The 20,338-nt window shown below is 42.0% G+C and overlaps 1 protein-coding gene across 1 annotated transcript in view; it reads right to left on the bottom strand.

Moving 5' to 3' along the window:
- The window catches only part of HEMK1 (HemK methyltransferase family member 1), a 67,856-nt gene extending 47,734 nt beyond the window's left edge, over positions 1-20,122 (bottom strand). The window contains exons 1-4 of the mRNA XM_054978643.1: positions 20,059-20,122; positions 16,745-17,194; positions 15,317-15,408; positions 7,622-7,715 (exon numbers count right to left, since the gene is read on the bottom strand). Of these exons, the coding sequence (XP_054834618.1) occupies positions 7,622-7,715; positions 15,317-15,408; positions 16,745-16,987 (429 nt within the window). The 5' untranslated portion in view covers positions 16,988-17,194; positions 20,059-20,122. The remainder of the gene's footprint in view (positions 1-7,621; positions 7,716-15,316; positions 15,409-16,744; positions 17,195-20,058) is intronic.
- Between the last annotated feature and the right edge of the window lie 216 nt (positions 20,123-20,338).

Raw genomic sequence — 20,338 nt, 5'->3', positions numbered from 1 at the left:
ACAGAGACAGAACAATACATGGAGGATTGTTTGGTTTTCATTTCTTTAAGCAATGTTCCACAGGTATGACAGAAGGTGAGTGGGACAGGATCACTTGCTAAAGACAAGTTAGTTACCAATAGCAGAACTGTTCTGGTTGGTAGAAAGAAAACAGAATACTAAGCATAAAAGCACAGAAAAATGAAATGGAAAGGAACATGATTGCACTGACTCTATAGTCCCCACCTCTGGGATAATCTTTTTTCTATATAGGGCACCCAAACTAACTTGATTGGGAAACCATCAGGTTTTCAGTACAAAGTACAGGAGGGTCTCCTCAATCAGAATGTCAAATGAAATTCCATGTCTGTTAATATTTGTTAGAGAAAGAATGTTGAAGGCAACATAGCCAGAGCCATGCCCCTTTGTTCCACAAACATAGCAGGGTTCTTCAACAGAAGATATATTCCAGGAAGCAAAAAGTTTCCAGTATGGAGAACCTTTTCCACAAAATTTTAATTCTAGGAGCTTGTTAGGAGGGTGTCATGTCACCTGTATATACAACCAATGTTTTACCGAAAATCATGGTCAATGGCTGGCTTGCAAAAGTGCCTGGGCCAAAGATCAGTTTGAAACAATCCAACAAACCATACTGAACCTTTGAAAACTATCTGAGGGGATAGTGTGAGCACAAACATTAACCAGTTATCACTAAAGATATGCATATGCCTACTTGCAGGCACTGTCATTTGGTTAGAAAAAGTAAAGTCTTATATTTATTTATTTAATTAATTTTCAATTTATATTCCGCCCTCCCCACATTTCCAGCAGGCTCAGGGCGGATAATTTCAATGAGTAAAATAACTCTCTGCATTGTACAGTGCAGAACCAAACTGGCATAGAAACAATACAGTTGCCCAAAGTCAGTAATAGCAGTTCTCAAACTTCACCAATGCAAAAGCTCCCATTTTGATTTTCCATGTGCCCCCTCAACAGCACACACCACATGCTGGGGAGCACCTTTTCCAAGTGTGTGCAGCACGCCATCCATGCCCCACAGAGGCTTCCATCCTGTTGCAGCCTCAAAACCAGGGTTTTTTTTCTGGGAAAAGAGGTGGCGGAACTCTCAAGAGGGAAATGAGGAAGAAACATACGGGATTCTTTGAAATAATATTATTTTCAAGCACTATTTCCGAGTATTTTCAAGAGGTGCTGGAACTCCGTTCCACTGCATTCCCCTTGAAAAAAAAGCCCTGCTCAAAACAATGCAGTCACATTAGCTTGAGTGACAGGAGAAAGGATTGTCTTCTGCTCTTAGCCAAGGACTTCTGGCTCTCCTGAGAAACACTGAGCTATACAAGGTCTGTGCAGATGGTACACACCTGATGAATCTACTAAAGCACTATCATTCCTGGTAGAAAAGGTAAGTCAGAGGAAGCAACAAACCACCAGAGACTGAATTAACCTCGAAGGACTTTTACCTATTTTACTTGAATGCAGTACTGGAGGGGTAATATGCTTTATGGTAATGCTGGATACCTGAAATGCAGTTTAGCCTCCACCTAACTCTTACCCATCAACAGCATTCAGTACAGATTTGTGTGACAACAGTCCACATATAGAATTGAGATGAGTCTCAGTGGACACAAGAATGTTTGTATTCAGACAATCTTACAGAGACCATATATTCAGATTAGTTTCTAATGAACCAGCTATAGCTTTATTGTAAAAGTACAAGCATACCAAAAGAGGCTGATAAATTCAGGGAGTCCTGGAATTCTCCAAACAAATGGAACAGAGATCAGGCACGTGACATTCCTAGAAGAAAAGGAGGGGTGATTTATTTCTTTAATAAAACCTTTTGCCAAACTGACATTAACTTCTTTAAAAAGCAAATTGTCAAATAAGGAGATGTCAAGAAAAAAAGGGGGAGGCACCAGGAAGCATATTAATGCCAGAAGAATAATTCCTGGAAGTCAAAGCAAACAAGCATTCTCTCAACTTAAAGCATGACTGCCCTCTCATGGCTGCACTGTGTTATTCAAACAGAGGTAAGCAGCAGAAGGTAGGCAATCCAGTACTGAGAGAATTCCTAGAATTAAAATAATAATAATCTCAGAGTTTAATACAGCTCATGGATATACTCTGTTTTAATGCCTCACTCAGTTTTGTTTCCTGTTCTTTAAAATATCTGCTGAATTTGATACAACTACCCTGGCCACTTGTCAAAGACCTGTAAAAAGACAAGTCTCAAGGAAATAAATTAGCTACTACATGACAAAACCAAAGCCATACAACCAATTCAGCAACTCTTTGTGAACTTGTAAACCTGACAGCTATTTTTAAAGTGTTTTGCCATGATATATGCAGAAAACACTGGGCAAACAAGAATTTTAGGCTGAATTTAGCAATTTAGCAATCTATTAAAATCATCTTTCCACAATCAAATCCACTTGCCCAAACCTGAGAGGCTTCATTTCTCTTTAGAGCGCACTTTCAGTGAATTCTTATGCCGTGAACAAAAGAGAGTATGTTGCAGACATCTTTTAAGATGCCCCATGAAAAGTTTAACAAACACAGAGGTGGCTATGACAGCAAAATCAGACATTACAAAAAAAAAATCTCATAGTTTGAGGGACAAGGAGCCTGAAATCCTGGGGCTTGGCTGTTCCCTCAGGCACATGGTAGACACTGAAGACTTACTGGTTTAGGAGATGTTCACTCTACCATTGATCTGCTGAGATTCCAAATTTGGGCATTTCTACAAATCAGGGTTTATTTCTTGCCAACAAAACAAGGTATCACACAAGGTTTTAAAATGTCAGTTGTGGGCAAGAAACAAACTTCATGTTAGTGGCTGAGGTGGACATCACTGTAACGTTGTTCGCATTATGACCAAATTGTGGTTTGTTCATGATTGCTAAATACCGCCTATGGTTATTTCCTAAATTCTTTGTAGTACCCTAAACTAATAGATAACCTGCCTGCAGTGTAGCCCATTTCTTGCCCGTACAGCAGTAGACATGTTCTTTTCACATCAGAACAGATAAAGAAAACCACTGATAGTGAATCATTCACAGGTTCCCTGACTGCATATTTCTAGTCCTTTTCATGAACTCATGCACACACAGACTGCGGCCTAGTGTGTGTAAAGCAAAAGAAATGCTTAGTTAGAGAAATGAATCATGCTCTGAGTGCATAGTTTACATAAGAAGTGCTATAAAGGCTAAATCTGTGTCAAGTCTTCTGACAGGTGCTTAGTTAGCTCCTTGACTGCTTGCAGTTGTTTTGAGAGTAAAGTCTAGCTTATAAATTTGCACTTATCTCTAGCTCTTTAACCTTCTTTAGTTGGGCTTAGAACTGCAGGTGCTGCCAGAAATGTGGGTCAAGAATTCATCTACTGTTGTTACAGAGGCCCCAGACCCTGAAGAGATGTAAGTTTGCTTTGTTTCTATCTATCACCTTGCTTGGAAACACCTTGATATATTAAAGCACCATTCTTATCACAAGTGACTGGCATCTTCTTGGATACCCTTCAAATCTGAAAGCAGAACCTGGTTGAACCAGCCTCTGAAGTAAACAGCTGATATCACCACTGTGATGGCACCATGATGATATTATACCAATGTTAGTTCCCCGCAGCTGGTGCATTTTAAAGATATGCTGATGGGGACTTACTTAGCATCCTATGACTCTCTATCAGGCACACCATAACAAATACAATTGTGATGTTGGTTTTAGTATATTAATTTTCCCCTTTAAATTTAAATAATTACGTCACTGAACTGTCATGTCTTAAAATATTTACAAATATCCCAATAAAAACAATTTCCAAGTAAAGCTTTGAAGTTTATGCAGTTACAGTCTAAAGAGCCCTTATTAGCCCCTTCACCCCCACCCCTCAAAGGCTCGAGTGAGGAAATTACAGCATTCCTATGAGATGGCTACTAAGACTCTGCTTGAAAACCTCTAGAAAGTTTTAGTTTAATTTTAATTGTTTGACTATAACAGGGATCCCCCACATGGTGCCTGTGGGTGCTATGGCATCTGCCAACACCTTTCTTTGCACTCGCTAAGTGATTTTAGAAAGTGGGAAGGACCAGATTGGGGTTTTGCCCGGCTGGGCTTCTGACTTGCCATTGGAGATCTGATTGGCTGTGCAGATTTTTAAAAATATCGCTTTGGCAGCAGCTGCCTGCCATAACAACACCACAAGGATCTTCACTGTGACTGAAGGCAAGCTGTGTATATTGAAGAAAATATTCTAAAACAGTATATACTTTTTAAAAGGCACCTGTTAAACAAATCTTCTGCCTGAACTGTTGAAGAGTAACACCTAACCTAACTCCCTGATATTTTCTGGTGGGCCCCACCCCTCGCGGAAACCATTTCCTAGTTGGGCCACCAGCCCATTCTAGACTGTCAAAGCTGCACGCAGGTCAAAAAGTTGGGGACCCATGGACTGTAAAAAATAAATCACTTAAAATATAATATTATATCCAATCCCCCCCACCCAATCAACCACTTCATTCAAGCACTTTCAGCTACTGGAAGAACTTCTGAAGGGTATTTATATTGTATTCAAAATTAACACAGGGCGGGAATGCAGCCAATCCTAGAGACTTTGGGTTTGTGGGTGTGGGTATCTAAGTGAAGACGGGGGCAGAACTTCAACTGCATTTGAGATGAAAAGGTACATCACTATATTTTGTTTGTTTAGACAAAGTATGAATGCTGGGAGTCCATTTTTTTCTTTAGCAAACTCAAACACAGCACAAGACAGATTTGAAGCTACGTCAGCATAAGTAGTTACTAATTCTACAAGCATATGGACCAAATCCCTTTTTGCACTCAGTCTTACAGCATGGTAACTTCCTGTTTCGCATCTCGCATCGCATGTTTGACTGCCTTTTACATTCCCAAGGTGATCATGTGACACCACTCCAGACTTTTTTTCAGTCCCCCCCCCCCCCCGGGGTATCTGGCTGTGGACATATGGTGAATTTTTTTTGGCCTCAGCCGCCAACTTGCGCTGGGTGCAGGGTATGCCTATGTGAACGGTTTTGCCTCTCTTAAGCCTCCCCCTTTCGGTCCTTTTGTATGCAGATTTAACCACACCCACCCTTGTCAGCTCCCCTAATGCTTCTTTTGCTAAGTTTTTTCTAAAGTATGTTCGTTGGCAGTGTGGTGCAGCATCCTCCGTCTGGCCCGGCTTGGTCCGAGTGGAGAAAGAAGGGTGCAGAGCACAAGGGAGGGAGGCGGGAAGTGTCGGGGATCCAGGGCATTCGTCCTCTACTCCTGAGGAACTGGGGCTTGGATAAGCGGGCGGGGGGGGGGGGTTATGCGCTGCACATGGCGCCCAGCAAGCGAAGCCAGGGCAGGCAGCAGCGAGCAGCAGATCAGCTGTGCCTGTCACTTGCCCCCTCTGCTTCCCTCCCAGGTGAGTGGAGCTGGGGTGGGCTCTGGCCCCCTCCCTCCTCAGCTGATTTTTTTAAAAAGTATTTCTGAAGGGCAGTAATGCTGCAGCATTTTGAAACTATGTACAAAATTCATTAAGCACTTTAAAACAGAATCGTGGGCATTTAGCAGTCCCTTGTGATGAGTGGATGTGCAAGTACACAAAGCAAGCAGAACAGCGGCTTCGTGGAGAAGGGAGCTTTCCCTACCACAAACCAAGATTATTTTCTTGCAGTTGTTCAATTGGGACCTGGCTAAATGGAGTGGTTCACCCTTCCCCTCCCCACACACCTGTTTCCGTCCTGTAGCCTTTGCTGCGTGGAACTCACTTTCTTTTTTTTCTCTACTCTGATTGCAGAGAACAGCAAAAAAAAGTGGGAGAGGAGAGGAAGTCAGAGATCATTCCATAAATCAAATGGGGGGGGGGGAGGGTTGAAAGCATGGGTAGGTGTTAATTTCACTGTAGGCAGTCTTGTGTTATCTTTCTTGCAAGTAAAAAGGTCAAGCTGTAATCATTTCTCAACAACACTTGGCGCTACTTTCAAAAGTTTGGGTTTGAAATGGCAGCACAGAGAGGGCGGGGTTTCTTAGTCTAACAAAGAAATTCCGTCACAACGTCACAAAATTACCACACATGTTCAAACTTAAAAAAAAACTCGTGACGTGTATTCAATAGCCCACAAACCTTGCTTGATATAGAGTATAAAATTCAGCAAAGAATTTTAGCTGTGCTGTGCTATGCTGTTCTTACAACTATTATCTGCAGCACACAGTTGGCATTTGTTTAATGACTGGAGGCAATTGGTTGCATCAGGGCAATAAGAGCAGTGCTCTGAAAGCAGCAATAGCCACACATAGCAAAGTGAGGTCCCAGTGCAAAGCTCTCTTTGTCTGGCAATTGCATACCCATGATTAGTAGATGCTTTGAAGATGGGGCAGAACTGTAAATCTGCAAGAATCTCAGTGTATTCCCATGCCATACAATAAGGCAGGATCCAATTTGAAGGCCAACACAAACTTGAAAACTACAATTTACTTTCTGTTGGTTAAGCAGCAAGTTTCTAGATGCCTGGCAAGAAATTCAAATGTAGTATCATATCCCCTGCCTTTGTTCTGCATGCACTTCTCTTTGGCTGCAGGGTGCTTCCTCTGGTGCTAGGCACATTGTTGCCCCTTGAAAAACACTGATCTTGAGCAAGCTTAGACAGGAAGCACACTCTGCAGCGGGCACAGACTCTGCAGCAGCTAGGAAGAAGCCAGCATATCTAACCTGATTTGTTCAAGTTTAGCTGTCATCCATCCAATCAAGAGTCTATCTTAGCAAGCAAAGCCACTTCCCACAACTGTGTTGACATTTACAGACCAAACTGACATTTCTTTTCAAGTTCATACCAGCACAAGGACATACAGACTCCACAACTTTGATTACCAATGCTATAAAATTTTCATTTTCAGGCTCACATTTAAATGTTTGCACAGATTAGGGCCAAATAGAGGTGATGGCATCCTCATGGCTGCCACAAGGATGCCACCATTATTTAAAAGTCCTTCAAATGCCACAAGGGCCCAATCCTGTGCTGACTCGCATTACAGTAGGATGAAGTGCTCTTGTCCCCCCCCCCATCTTATCAAGTGCTGAAATGCCACTCACCCACCCTCATGGCTGAAAAGGCATGCTGGGGAAAGGGGACAAGAGAGCTGTGCTATCAGGACTGGGCCCTCGCAACATTTTTAAATTACTTTATGATTGTGGTGGTGTTCTCTTGGCAGCCCTGAGGATACCATCACAGCTAGTTTGGCTTTTCGCTGCTGGCTTTATATGTTACATCTACGTATAAGAACTTCACACACCAGAACCGCTGCCCCATAGAAAATATATTTCAATACTGTTCAAGGAAGAGGAAAAGCAACTGAATCCCAAAGATTTTCTACCCATCGCCTGCTGTGACTGACTATGATGAAGCATGCTACTCTGGGCTTTTTGCTGGGACAAGAGAAGCCATCATTTTTCTTTTGGGCCAAGCAATAAGGATCACCTGTAAGATTGCAAGATGAATAAGTAAAAAAGTTCTTAATTGCTGCCCCACTCTGTGCTTCCTTTAAATCACAGCGGGGAAGAATGAGCATGCATACTTAAACGTGTGCCACACTGGAGAAGCAATTTATTTTGCCTCTGATGCCTTACCTCAGTCTCTGGTCGAGGAATAAAAACTGGAGGTTTCATCTTGAGTGTCAGATCCTGGAAATCCCATTCACCAAGGACATACTGGATGGGCATTCTGGAATAGGGGGAGGAGGAAGAGAATTACATTGTGTAACTCAAAGGCTCTTATGATCATGCTGATCTTACTGCCCTCCTCTTCCACAAAAGCAAGGAAAACTCTACTGGCAATATATTGAATGGGTGAAGGGGGACAGAAAGATGAACAGTCAGTGCTAACTTAGAGTTTGAAAATGTTATTTGATGAGATATTAACTACTGATGCGGCAGATAGCATATCAAGGAGTATACTGGAGCAACCATAGCTCAGGTTTCATTATTTTCTGCATTCCCAAGAAGGTAATTTGCAGTTTTCCTACATCTGAATCCCACTACTGCCATAAGCTCAGTTGGTGGCCTTGGGTAAGCCACTCCTTTCAGCCTCAGCTCCCCAGCTGTATTGTGGGGATAATAATAACGCTAACTTGTTCACTGCTCTGGATGAGGCACTAATCTGTCTAGAAGAGTGGTATATAAATGCAGCTGTTGTTGTTATAAACTCATCAAAGAAAGCTAAATTAAAAATCTGAGTACTGTATACCCTGCCCTCTAAAAATGCAGTATTACTATTTTTCCTCCTCTCCCTGAATTGTCAAGGCCCAACACATGCTTCCAACGGTATCTAGCATATTTGTATTTAATTTATTAAAATCTTGTTTTCAGTCTGAAGATTTCCTTAAGGGCCCACAATAACCATAAAAACAACGAGAAACAATAAGTCAGCACAGAAAGACACAACAGCAAACTGTCAACCGTTGTACTTTTCCTAACACTTTCCAGAACAACTGAATCATTACAGACTGGCCAGAGGTATGCAAGGATGAAGCCAGGCAGGCCTCCCTTGAGTAGGGTTGCCAGCAACCTGGAGAAAGAAATGTCTTCTATGCTAATAGAGGCTTAATGTGTGGAAACAGGTAAGTGAAGCTTTTCATGGCATGGAGATAAACACCACCACTTGGTAATTAACATCCTATTATGCCTCTATTAAAGGAACAGGACACTTTTCACCAGGATTTTGGCAACCCCATCCTTGGGAGACCATGTCATAACTGTTGAGGCTCTGTCTCATATGCTCAGTTGCAGAGAATCCAATGTTGATCTTAAGTATTCAGGTACAGGAAGAGGTAACTCATATTATTCTTACTTTGTTTAAAGACTTTAAAGGTTCAAAACAGCACTTTAAACCCAGAAACACAATGGTAACCAATAGAGATAAGACAAAAAAAGAATTGTGTGCAGCAAGCTCAGTATTATAAACAACTGTATTTGGAATCAACAGAAATTTCTAAACACCCTTCAAAGGCAGCTCTATGTAGAATACATTATAATATAAATATACTTGATAATGAAGGCAGTTGTTCTCTATCCACCTGGCTCATGCACACACTTACTGAGTTAAGGCAAGGATCCAACATGTTTAGTTTAGGATCCATTTATTGGTTTTGAATGGTTATATAATTTCAGTTCTTAGGTACACTCAGATCTAAGAAAGGCAGATTAGAGATCACTGATTTCAGCAAACTTTCAGTGTCATAAGGTACTGTGAATAAGACATGAAATGATTAAAGTATATGCCTTGCTTAATAGGTCTGTCTAAACTCAGACTCTTGCATCTTTTTATTCTGTTCTCTTTTCTTCTCTGATGGGTCCAGTACCAAGCTGGATTATGACATAAAATAGCTGTGCCTAGACTAAGGTGGTAGCACTAATTACAACCTCAGAGCTGAACGCCAGACACAGCCTCAGAATTCTGACATCACAATCAAAGTCTAACAAAAGAGTCCCTTGTTGTCATAAACAAATTGTGAGAGACTGAGAGATAACTCCCCTACATCAAGTTTCACAAGTCAGACACCACTGAAGAATAGAAAAAAGAGGGGTTTTCTGGTCATATAGACTCCATCAACATACCATAGGCCAGACAGTTTTTAGTCTTTTGTTCTTAAGATTACATTGGTCTGACACATGCTCTGCCCTTGGGTATAAGGAACATTCATCCTAGCAACACTGGGTGATTAAGGCACGCCTCACAAAAGCCAACTAGTAGCTGCCTTATTTGAGCATATTGAGGAATACAGACTGAGCAAGCACAAAAACAGATTGTGGGCCTTTCACACTTTCATATTAAAATCAGATTACCATTTTTTGAAGCAAAAAAGTTCAGCTGAAACAGCCTTGTATTACAAGTTGGGGCAGTTCCCATCAAACCATTTTAGGCTGTAATTCCTGAAACACTTCCAAAGGAATAACTTACGTTCTATTAAACTCAGTCACTTACTTTGCATATTTTCGCAGAATAGCTGTGTCTCATTTCTTAGCATTCCCTGCCAACTTTTTTTCTCAAACTATAGACCCTTTTATTACTCCACTTAAGTACTATCCTTTCCTCCATCTGCCTGTAAACCCTGCCCATGTGACTTTTAGAGGTGGAGGAAGCTACAAGGGGCTTGGCCATACTAGACTTGATATTAACCAACAGGGAAGAATTGGTAGATGAGATGAAGGTGGTGGGGACCTTAGGGGGAAGTGACCATGTCCTCCTTGAATTCCAGTTGCTGTGGGGAGCCAAGGAAGTTTGTAGCCAGACTCGTAGGTTAGATTTTTGTAGGGCCAACTTCGATGAACTCAGAGGCTTGATGAGAGTCATTCCGTGGGGGAGTGTGCTGGAAGGGAAAGGAGCGAGTGAAGGGTGGGCCCTTCTCAAACATGAGCTTTTGCAAGCTCAAGCCCTCACTATCCCAGCAAGACAGAAACATGGTAAGGGCTCCAAGAAACCGATGTGGATGTACAGAGAGCTCCAGAATAAGCTAAAAGAGAAAAAGGAAATGTTCAGGAAATGGAGAGAAGGACAGACCTCTAAAGAGGCGTATATGAGGGTTACCAGGCACTGCAGATCAGCCATCAGAGAGGCCAAAGCTCACGAGCTGGGTCTGGCCAGGAGGGCTCGCTACAATAAGAAAAACTTCTACAGATATGTGAGAAGCAAACGCAAGGTAAAAGAGGCAATTGGACCGCTGTTGGGAGTAGATGGAGAAACTCTGATGCAGGACAGAGAAAAAGCAGACAGGCTTAATGACTTTTTTGCCTCTGTTTTCTCCCTGAAGAACTCAGGCACATCTAGAGATAGTAGAAAATGTGGCAGGACACCTGAGTGGCTAATTGACATTGACAGAGAGGTTGTGGAGAGGCATCTGGCTGCACTGGACGAATACAAATCCCCTGGGCTGGATGGGGTGCACCCAAGAGTGCTGAAAGAACTTTCCTGAGAACTTGCAGAACCCCTGTCCATCATCTTCAAGGCCTCCTGGAAGACTGGGGATGCGCCACAAGATTGGAGAAGAGCGAATGTTATCCCAATCTTTAAGAAAGGGAAGAAGGATGACCTGGGAAACTACAGGCCGGTCAGTCTGACTTCTGTTGCTGGGAAGATATTAGAACAGATTTTAAAGGGATCAATCTCTAAGCATCTGAAGGACCGCTCAATGATCCGGGGAAGTCAGCATGGTTTTGTTCCTAACAGATCTTGCCAGACCAACCTGGTTTCCTTCTTTGATCAAGTGACCAGCTTACTGGATCGGGGGAACTCTGTTGACGTGATTTATCTGGATTTCAGTAAAGCTTTTGATAAGGTCCCCCATGACATTCTGATGGGGAAACTGGAAGACTGTGGACTGGACTATAGGACAGTTTGGTGGATAGGGAACTGGTTAGAGGACCGCACTCAAAGAGTGGTGGTCAATGGCATTTCATCAGATTGGAGGGACGTGTCCAGTGAGGTGCCGCACGGCTCGGTTTTGGGCCCGGTACTTTTCAATATTTTTATCAATGATCTGGATGAAGAACTGGAAGGGCTGCTCATTAAATCTGCTGATGATACCAAATTGGGAGGAGTAGCAAACACCCAAGAAGAGAGAATTAAAATTCAACAAGACCTGAATACTCTGGAGAAGTGGGCAGCTGTGAATAGGATGCAATTCAACAAAGACAAGTGCACAGTATTACATCTGGGCCACAAAAATGGGAAGCACAAATACTGGATGGGGGATACACTTCTGGGCAGTAGTATATGCGAAAGGGATCTTGGGGTAAGAGTGGACTGTAAACTAAATATGAGCAGTCAGTGTGATGCGGTGGCAAAAAGGCTAATTCAATCTTGGGTTGTATCAAAGGGGCCATAGTGTCAAAATCGCAGGAGGTCATAGCCCCTCTCTATACTGCCTTGGTCAGGCTGCACCTGGAGTATTGTGTGCAGTTCTGGAGGCCTCACATCAAAAAGGATGTGGACAAAATTGAGAGGGTGCAGAGGAGAGCGATGAGGATGATCAGGGGTCTGGAGACTGAGCCCTACCAGGAAAGGCTGAGGGCCTTGGGAATGTTTAGTTTGGAGAAGAGGAGGTTGAGGGGGGACATGATTGCTCTCTTTAAATATTTGAAAGGCTGTCATTTGGAGGAGGGCAAGGAGCTGTTCCAGTTGGCAGCAGCGGGTAGGACGCAAAGCAATGGGCTTAAATTACATGCACAAAGGTACCGGCTGGATATTAGGAAAAACTTTTTCACGGTCAGAGTAGTTCAAAAGTGGAATCAGCCGCCTAGGGAGGTGGTGAGCTCCCCCTCACTGGCAGTTTTCAAGAAGACGCTGGATGAATACTTGTCAGAGATGCTTTAGGCTGATCCTGCACTGGGCATGGGGTTGGACTAGATGGTCTGTATGGCCCCTTCCAACTCTATGATTCTATGATTCTAGATAATGACATATGAATTACTGGCCTGGGTTTCTTATTGAATTTCAGTCTCCTGTGAAGAAATCTGCAGACCGTAATTAACAGTTATCCCAATAATGACTTAGGCTAATTAATACTGGCAGAGAGATCAAGGGAAAATCCTACCCATATAATTCCTGAGTTAAATTCATAGATATAGAACAGATTGTCTCACTTGATAGCAGAACTGGATGGTGCAAGTGTCCTCAGATGCATTTGGACATACCAAACAATCATACTAATTGTGACTATGACAAGAAGATCTTGGAATGCTTTATCTATTAAGGCAGACAGCTGATGCTGTGAACTATGCTTGCTTGACATATGAGAAACAGGTATAGACTGCTCTGTAAACAAGACAGTGAAATATTCTGGACTTTACATTTAGATGTTGCCATCTGAAATTGAATGATTTGTGTGAGCAGAAGGGTACTGGTATCCCTATGAACATTAAAAGTGTCTTACTTATGCCATGGCTAATATTCATGTGCTTTGCCTTTTAGTAATCCACCCTCTATCATTAGAAGTAACATCAAACAGACCTTGATAAAGACTGCCTAATCAGCTTGATTTCATTCTTGAAGACTACTTGCCTGTTTCTGGGCAAAACTGGTAAAACTAGTAAAATTACAGGTGTCTTCACCTCTGCCTAGCTTGGGGATAGCTTCCATCTCTGCCATCTTCACTATCTGCTACAAGCCGCTGCAGAGGTTTTGCCAGGAAGCCTCTCATCAAACAGCAAGATGTTTTTCTGGAATGTGTGTGTATGTATTTCTCTACCATCAAGTAGTTTCCATCTTATAGCAACCCTATGAATGAACATCCTATTATTGACAGCCCCCTAGCTAAATACTGAGACAGCAATGCAAAGCATCTTTGACTGATTACAGGTTCCCTAGTAACATGTGTATTAAATGAGTAATACTCATTTATACTCTGTCTTTCCAAAATAAAATTTCTAAGGTAGCATCCATCATTTAGGCTACCTCTCCAGAGACCTGATTAAAGAGTCCTGAAGCATACCTTAAAGATCATACAGATTCATACATGAGAAGCAACACTTTTAGGTTCCTTCATCTGAAGGCATTTAGGGTTTTAAATCAAACGCATATATTGACATTGTATCCAGAAACAAACTTGGAAGGCAGGAGAGAGATTTTATCATTGGTATAATGTATTCCAGACACCTACATTGCAATCCTAAAAAGAATTACACCTTCTAGCCCACTGGCTTCGACTGGTATAACTGGTTAGAGTTTCACTGTTAGACAATAGTCCTGCTGCCATAATCTGAAAAGGCTGAATATCCTATGTAGTCTTCAAAGGCTGTTTCACACACAACACATGGCAGAAATATAATCTAGATGTTATCAGTGCATACATACCTCTATCCAAGAGCTACATCTAGCATAATAATCCAAGCAGGTAAAAGGTGTTTTGGCCACTGACACATTCTGAGCATCAAAAGTAAGTGGTGGATTTAATAGCACCTTCAAACTGTTGTTAATTTTTTCAATCCTATTGTAAATAAATATTAATCACTGGATGGATGACTAAAGAGATCTAGTGTGGAAAGGAAAACCTAAAAGGAAACTAATGGTGCAATCCTAAATACAATTACTCCAGTCTAAGCCCATTGAAATCAGTGCGTTTAGAGTGGAGTGACTTGGTTTAAGATTGCATTGTAAGTCACCCACAGGTTCAGAACTCTACCTGCTGTGTGTCTCATAACTTTCTTTACAATAAATTATGTTTTTTGAAAACTTGGTGATGTTTGCATAACTGTGAATCCAGATTAAGATTCGGTATTGTTTGGACCATGTATACAACTCACAAAAATAGTCTCATGATATTTACAGCTAAGTGAAACACACAATAATAGATCAAAACAGATTAAATAGTGTCATCCTTTTCAGCACATTAAGTTGAAAGTGGGTATACCTGTTGGTGTAAATATGCTCCTACTGAGGGTTTGTGTCATTAAGTATGTTCATGTGAAATTACTTGTTTTGTTTCTGCAATGTTTCATATCTATATTTGGTTCTACGTTTGTTTTCAAATTTCTGAAATCCATACCCTATTGTATTGTTTGTTGGATGTATCAGCCATTGATTGTATTGACTTACACTGTGTAATCTGCCTTGAGTCACAGTAAGAAAGGTGGACTATAAATAGCGTGTATAAATAATTAAAATATTCATATGGTTAAACATTCTTCCACTTGTCCAGAAGTGTGCTTTGCTAGAAATGCCTTATTTAAATTATTTAAGGTCACTTAATTTTTGACTGACAGCCTTGTTGCTCTGCATATCACTTGTGCATCTCTACTGGCTCAGTTCTTGCTAAGGCCCTCTTCGTTTCAAAGAAATTAGCTCATGGTTTATTGAAGTGGTAAATGGACAGTTAAAGGCTGCTGTACCACAGAGAGATAAGTGTAGCTCAGCAGCTACTTCCTATGTAGTACACTTACTAGATCATATGATGCAGTGTTTTTTACTACTAAACATGTGAGGGATAAAGTTAAATAGTGACTAAGAGAGCAATCCTAAACTGGTCTACTCAAAATCTTACTCAGATATCATCAATGAGGCTTACTCCCAGGAAAACGATTTTAGGGTGGCATTGTAAATCTCCTTGAAGACACTCTTGGGCTCCATACAACATCTTGCTCCTCAGGTTCTTTCATCATATAGCCCTCACCAGTAACTGTAACCTGCTTTAGCCACTTGTCATTCTGCAGGCAATTCGGTACAAGCAATTGATTCAAAAACCCAACTTACAATTCCATTCATTTATTGCCATACTTTTGTTTTCCTCCAAATTCCTTAAGAAAGTGAAACATGTTAGCAAAAAGGCCCACCTCTGTAGCCGTTTTGCACACAGCTGTTGGACCTGTTCCCGTTGTTTTGCTGAGAGGGGAGTTGAGAGGCTGCTGGTACTCAAATTCTGAAACTGAAGAGAGAATTATGTGCAAAAGTAAACTAAGTTCTCAAGCAATGAAAACCTGCAAACAAACAATCTTGTTATTAGCCCACCCACCTATACATATGTTTTGTCATCTATCTGAGGCACCGTGAACATTTGAAAGAAACAAAAAATAAAACCTTAACTTGTTCCTGTTTATGAGACTCTCCTGATTCTGTACTTGGAAATAATTCCCAACTACGCGAGTGGCTATTACTATCCTAGTGCTAAACCTCCCTGGCCAACACAGCTCTGAAAAATGCATGTTTACAAACCAGACTTTCCTATTATAGTACAGCTAGGCCAAAACTCCCAAGTTTAGGAAAACTTGAGCAAATGTGGATGTTACACAGTTCTAAGAACACTGAATGCATAGCAGCAAAACTAACTTCCCCTAACAGTATGGTATACACAATAGCTTAATAATTACAGTCTTGGATAAACAGTTATTCTTTTTTGTCTGGTATCAAAATTAAGTTTCTACCCTATCAGGAAAATCTGTACCCCCAATGCTACTGCAAACAGTATACCTAAAGCTGATATCCCTGATGAAGTCTGATCAGAGGAGAGCAAAGCATCTTAAAATACACATGAAGAAAGCTTCTCAAATAACTCTTGCTTATTGAAGGGAACTAAAACAGATTTTACAGGACTGTTAACTGGAGCTGTGCTTCCCAACCTGATGACTGGGGCCCAAAAGCGGGTTGTGAAGCCTCTGAAAATGGGTTGCAGGTCAGTCATTGCTAATGGCAGCTCACCTGCCATAAGCGATAATGTTAACAGCATCTCACCCTTTGCACACTTCTCTTTCTCTCTTCTTCCTTGCTAGCTTCTCTGATTCTCACTTTGCCCTCCTCCTTTGCAACAATGCGGCGGGTGGGGGGGAAGATGTCTGACAGTAACTTCACAATAGTGGCTGGAAGAAGTGGGGGAAGGCTGGAGAGTAGGTGGGAGCTGTCCAGTACATAGGAAAGAGAGTGTCTTGGTGCCTCTCCTACAGCATCTCGCCTCTTGTCCAGCCCCCTGCAGTGTTTCACTGCCCTCTCTCTGCTGTGGGAGATGTATTGCACTGATCTACTTGCCACCAACCTCTTTTCCAACATCTGTCATCTTCCCACACCTCCTCAACCAGGTGCCACCCCCCCCCCCCTCAATCTCTTTGGCCAAACTTATAATCAGCTTATAAAGTAAATTTGGATTTATGGGTCACCATTCTGAAAAGGCTGGAAACCACTGAACTGAAGAACCAAGCATGAGGTGGATCTGTACACATTCATTATAGTACTCTGCATAGACAGTCACTATTTCATCTATAGCACTTAACTGTTTTTGCTCCCAGGACATGGGAAACAATATACTCAGAAGATGCCTGTGCTTCAGGGATCTCATTTCCTTCAAACACATCTTGCCAGTAGCTGACCAGATCAGCAGCTGTAACCAGATCAGTCTTTAAAAAGGAGTACTGTCTTAGCAGGTGATGGTAAGGATTTAAGAGAGAACCAAAACGTCCATAATGAGGAAGCAAATACAACAGCTTCCTGCACAAAGTGCTGAAAGGAACTGTCATAGTTTCAGAAACTTGTTCCAGTTTCCAAGGCCTTCTTTTTTTGAGCTACTACCATGTATTGCAAGCCTTCATTAGCAGTCTGGCCTAACAGCACACATAATCACTGCAGAACACATTGCAATCTCAACATGATATACGTAGCAAAATGTCAAAAGATGTCCTTTTGGTCTTGCTCAGCATTCAAATAATTAATTCATCCTGCAGTATCTACAAAAAAGAGAGAAAGCCACAATAATTAGCTCACTTTCACACAAGCTAGAAATAATTAACCTTTATTCTACCATTCCTTCAACAGGCGAAGTGCAGTGCCTCTCCATTTTGTCCTCACAACAACCTTGTCAAGTATGCTAGGCTGACTCGAAGTCATCCACTGAGCTTCACGCTGGGGGTAGGGAAATACAAACACACGGAACGCTGGACTTAGTCCAGTACTGAGCCAATCATTACACTGGCTCCCAGTGAGTCATCATAAACTTTACATATATGAATAACTGTGGTTATGTAATTAGAAAATGCAGAAAGTACGCTAGATTTTTCTTCTCAGTACAATGATTCTAACTACATTTCTGTGAAAGTTAAAATACTATTGAAATGTACTGGGACGTGCCCCAGACTATAGGCCACTTCAGAGTTAAGATCTGTTACATAAAAGGAACTTCTACATGCAACCAACATGTACACGAAGGACAGCTTCAGGTTTCAGAGGCCCTGGGTAAGAAGCCACTAAGCATGCTACAAGTTGTTTTGTCCTTTTCCATGCCATGGCCCTTTCCTCCCCCACATCCTATTTACCAATCTCTCTCTGGCATCAATGCTGGAAGAGCTTAAGTGAGTCAGGAAATGTCAGGGTCCTCAAATTCATTCTCTGATTCCTGACTGGAAAGACACCTGGACAAAATAAGAGTGTAATTCTGAAACCATAGAGCTGCAGATTACAGGGTCTCTGACAGGATTTCTCATTTTCTGATGGGGTGCTCTTGGGGAAGGCAGAATAGACTCTCTTGTATGACAGAGCTACACACGGCCACTGTCCCCCCACCCCAACTCTCTCAGGAAACTGAATGTTGACCTGAAGAACCCCCATGATATTCCCCGATAGAAGTGGGTGGGCCAAGTTTCTCTGATCTGTGGTAGGCCCTTTGCTAGGTTGTGGCCTTTAACAGTTGCCAGACTTTGATACCAGTCCTCTATATAGCGCTATGGCAGTTGCAAACAGTATACTTGAAATATGAGAGCCAGTATGATGTTGCAGTTAGTGTGTTGGACTAGGATCTGGGAGACCCAGGTCTGAATCCCCACTCTCTCATGAAAGCTCATTGGATGACCTTGGGCCAGTCGCACACTCTTACCCTAATCTACTCCACAGGGCTGTTGTGAGAATAAAATGGAGGAGAGGAGAATGGTGTAAGCTGCTCTGCATCCCCACTGGCGAGAATAAATGACAAAAATAAAAATGGGAAATCACTGTGAACTGTGCCCCTAACCCACAGGTAACAATGAGCTACATAGAATTGCACATTAGAAGTGCTTTATATGTGGGAATTTTGTAATAATGGCCTGGGCCACAGATCTTATATGTTTTACCTAAGGTTTTAATGACATCAGTATTTTTAGCTTTTATCCAACTGCATATTTTTGCTTTAAGTTAATCTTGAGAGGTTCCTATGAAGCAGAAAGGCAGCATATTAGTTAACTAGACTGTTTGTGTGGAGAAGCAAATAATTTACCAAGTATTACTAATATGAATTCCCAGCATGCTGCAAAGATACAAATTCTATGTTTTCAGTTTTAGCTTCAGTTGGTTATAAAGCGTTGATGTTTTAGTCTAAAATGTTCATGTTTTCATACATTTAGAGCACAACCCTATGCTGGGTTACTCATAATTAAATCCCACTGTGTGGAACTAGACTTATTCCCATGTAAGTGTGCACAGTCGTCTAAGTCAGTGAAAACTGAAGTTCACTTGCTAGCATAATTTCGGGTAGGAAGCCGTGTTGGTCTGCAGTAGAACAGCAGGATTTGGGTCCAGTGGCACCTTAGAACTCAACAAGATTTTCAGTGTACAAGCTTTCGAGGGTCAGAGCTCCCTCTTCAGATACTAAAGCTAACACACAGGAGATATAATGGAAGCGACTGGCACAGGAGGGCAGGGCGGGGTGGGGAGGATAAGAGAAACAGATTATCAGGATATTAAAACAGAAAAGGATAAAAGTTCGATCTTTCCTCATGTTAGTGAGGGCTTTTAAATCCCTTTCAGGATCCACGTAGATCAGACTATCCAGATGCCACCTAAATGATTAGGAAAACAGACACAATAAAAGGAGAATAGATACTTAAGAGGCAGAAAAAGGCAGGGGCGGCTGGAAAGTACATAGATCCCCATGATCAAAAAGAGTCCAGTAGCACCTTTAAGACTAACCAATTTTATTTTAGCATAAACTTTCGAGAATCAAGTTCTCTTCGTCAGATGCCTGATACAGAGACTGGTCAAACACAGAAGAGAACTTGATTCTCGAAAGCTTATGCTAAAATAAAATTGGTTAGTCTTAAAGGTGCTACTGGACTCTTTTTGATTTTGCTACCACAGACTAACACGGCTAACTTCTCTGCATCTATATCCCCATGAGATAGTTTTGAGTGCGCTACAAAACCTGTGCACAGAGACGATAGCAGGGCAAGCACTAGCATCACAGGACATGCTTTTATCTTCTTCTAAAAAACTGTATCATCCGTCACCAACGAGGCGAGACAAATAGAGACAAATCAATAGCCGATACACACACCTAGACGCTTTCTGAAAGCAGCACTTTGCTAAAAACTGCGGTTGGCGCTAACAAGAAAAAATGCCGGCCACCCTTTCCTAGACCAACCCCCCCCCCCCCACGCCCCAGCTTGCAACGCAGTACTGCTTGTCGGAAGCGAAGAAAGAGAAAAGAACCATGGCAAGAAACGCAACGTAAAGCACTAAACCGAAACGGGGGGCTACGATTTATTTCGTTTTACGTGTAAGAAACGTGGGAGCCGAGGCTGGCATACTCCGCGAAAGGCGGCGGCGGCCGAAGAGGTTTTACCTGTAAGTTTTTACCAAGGCGCCTTCTACCGACTGCGTTTCTTTGCCGGGCAACAGACGACGCAAATCTCGTGCATGAGATACACTTCCGGTTCGAAGCACAGGCCCTCCGGCTGCATAGGAAACCCCGTCACCATAAAGTTCCTCGAATGCCGAAGGTCCCACCCCCTGAAGTCCTCTTGAGCTATGCAAAAAGATGACCAGGTCAAGGGAAACCCCGCCTGGAAACAGGGATGTACTAAAAGGAATGGTAGGATTGCCCATTGAAAATAATGGGAGAA

Source organism: Eublepharis macularius, chromosome 4 (assembly GCF_028583425.1).
Source record: "Eublepharis macularius isolate TG4126 chromosome 4, MPM_Emac_v1.0, whole genome shotgun sequence".
Classification (NCBI taxonomy): domain Eukaryota; kingdom Metazoa; phylum Chordata; class Lepidosauria; order Squamata; family Eublepharidae; genus Eublepharis; species Eublepharis macularius.
Note: the sequence above shows the minus strand (reverse complement) of the source record. Positions and strands in the feature narration are given on the sequence as shown.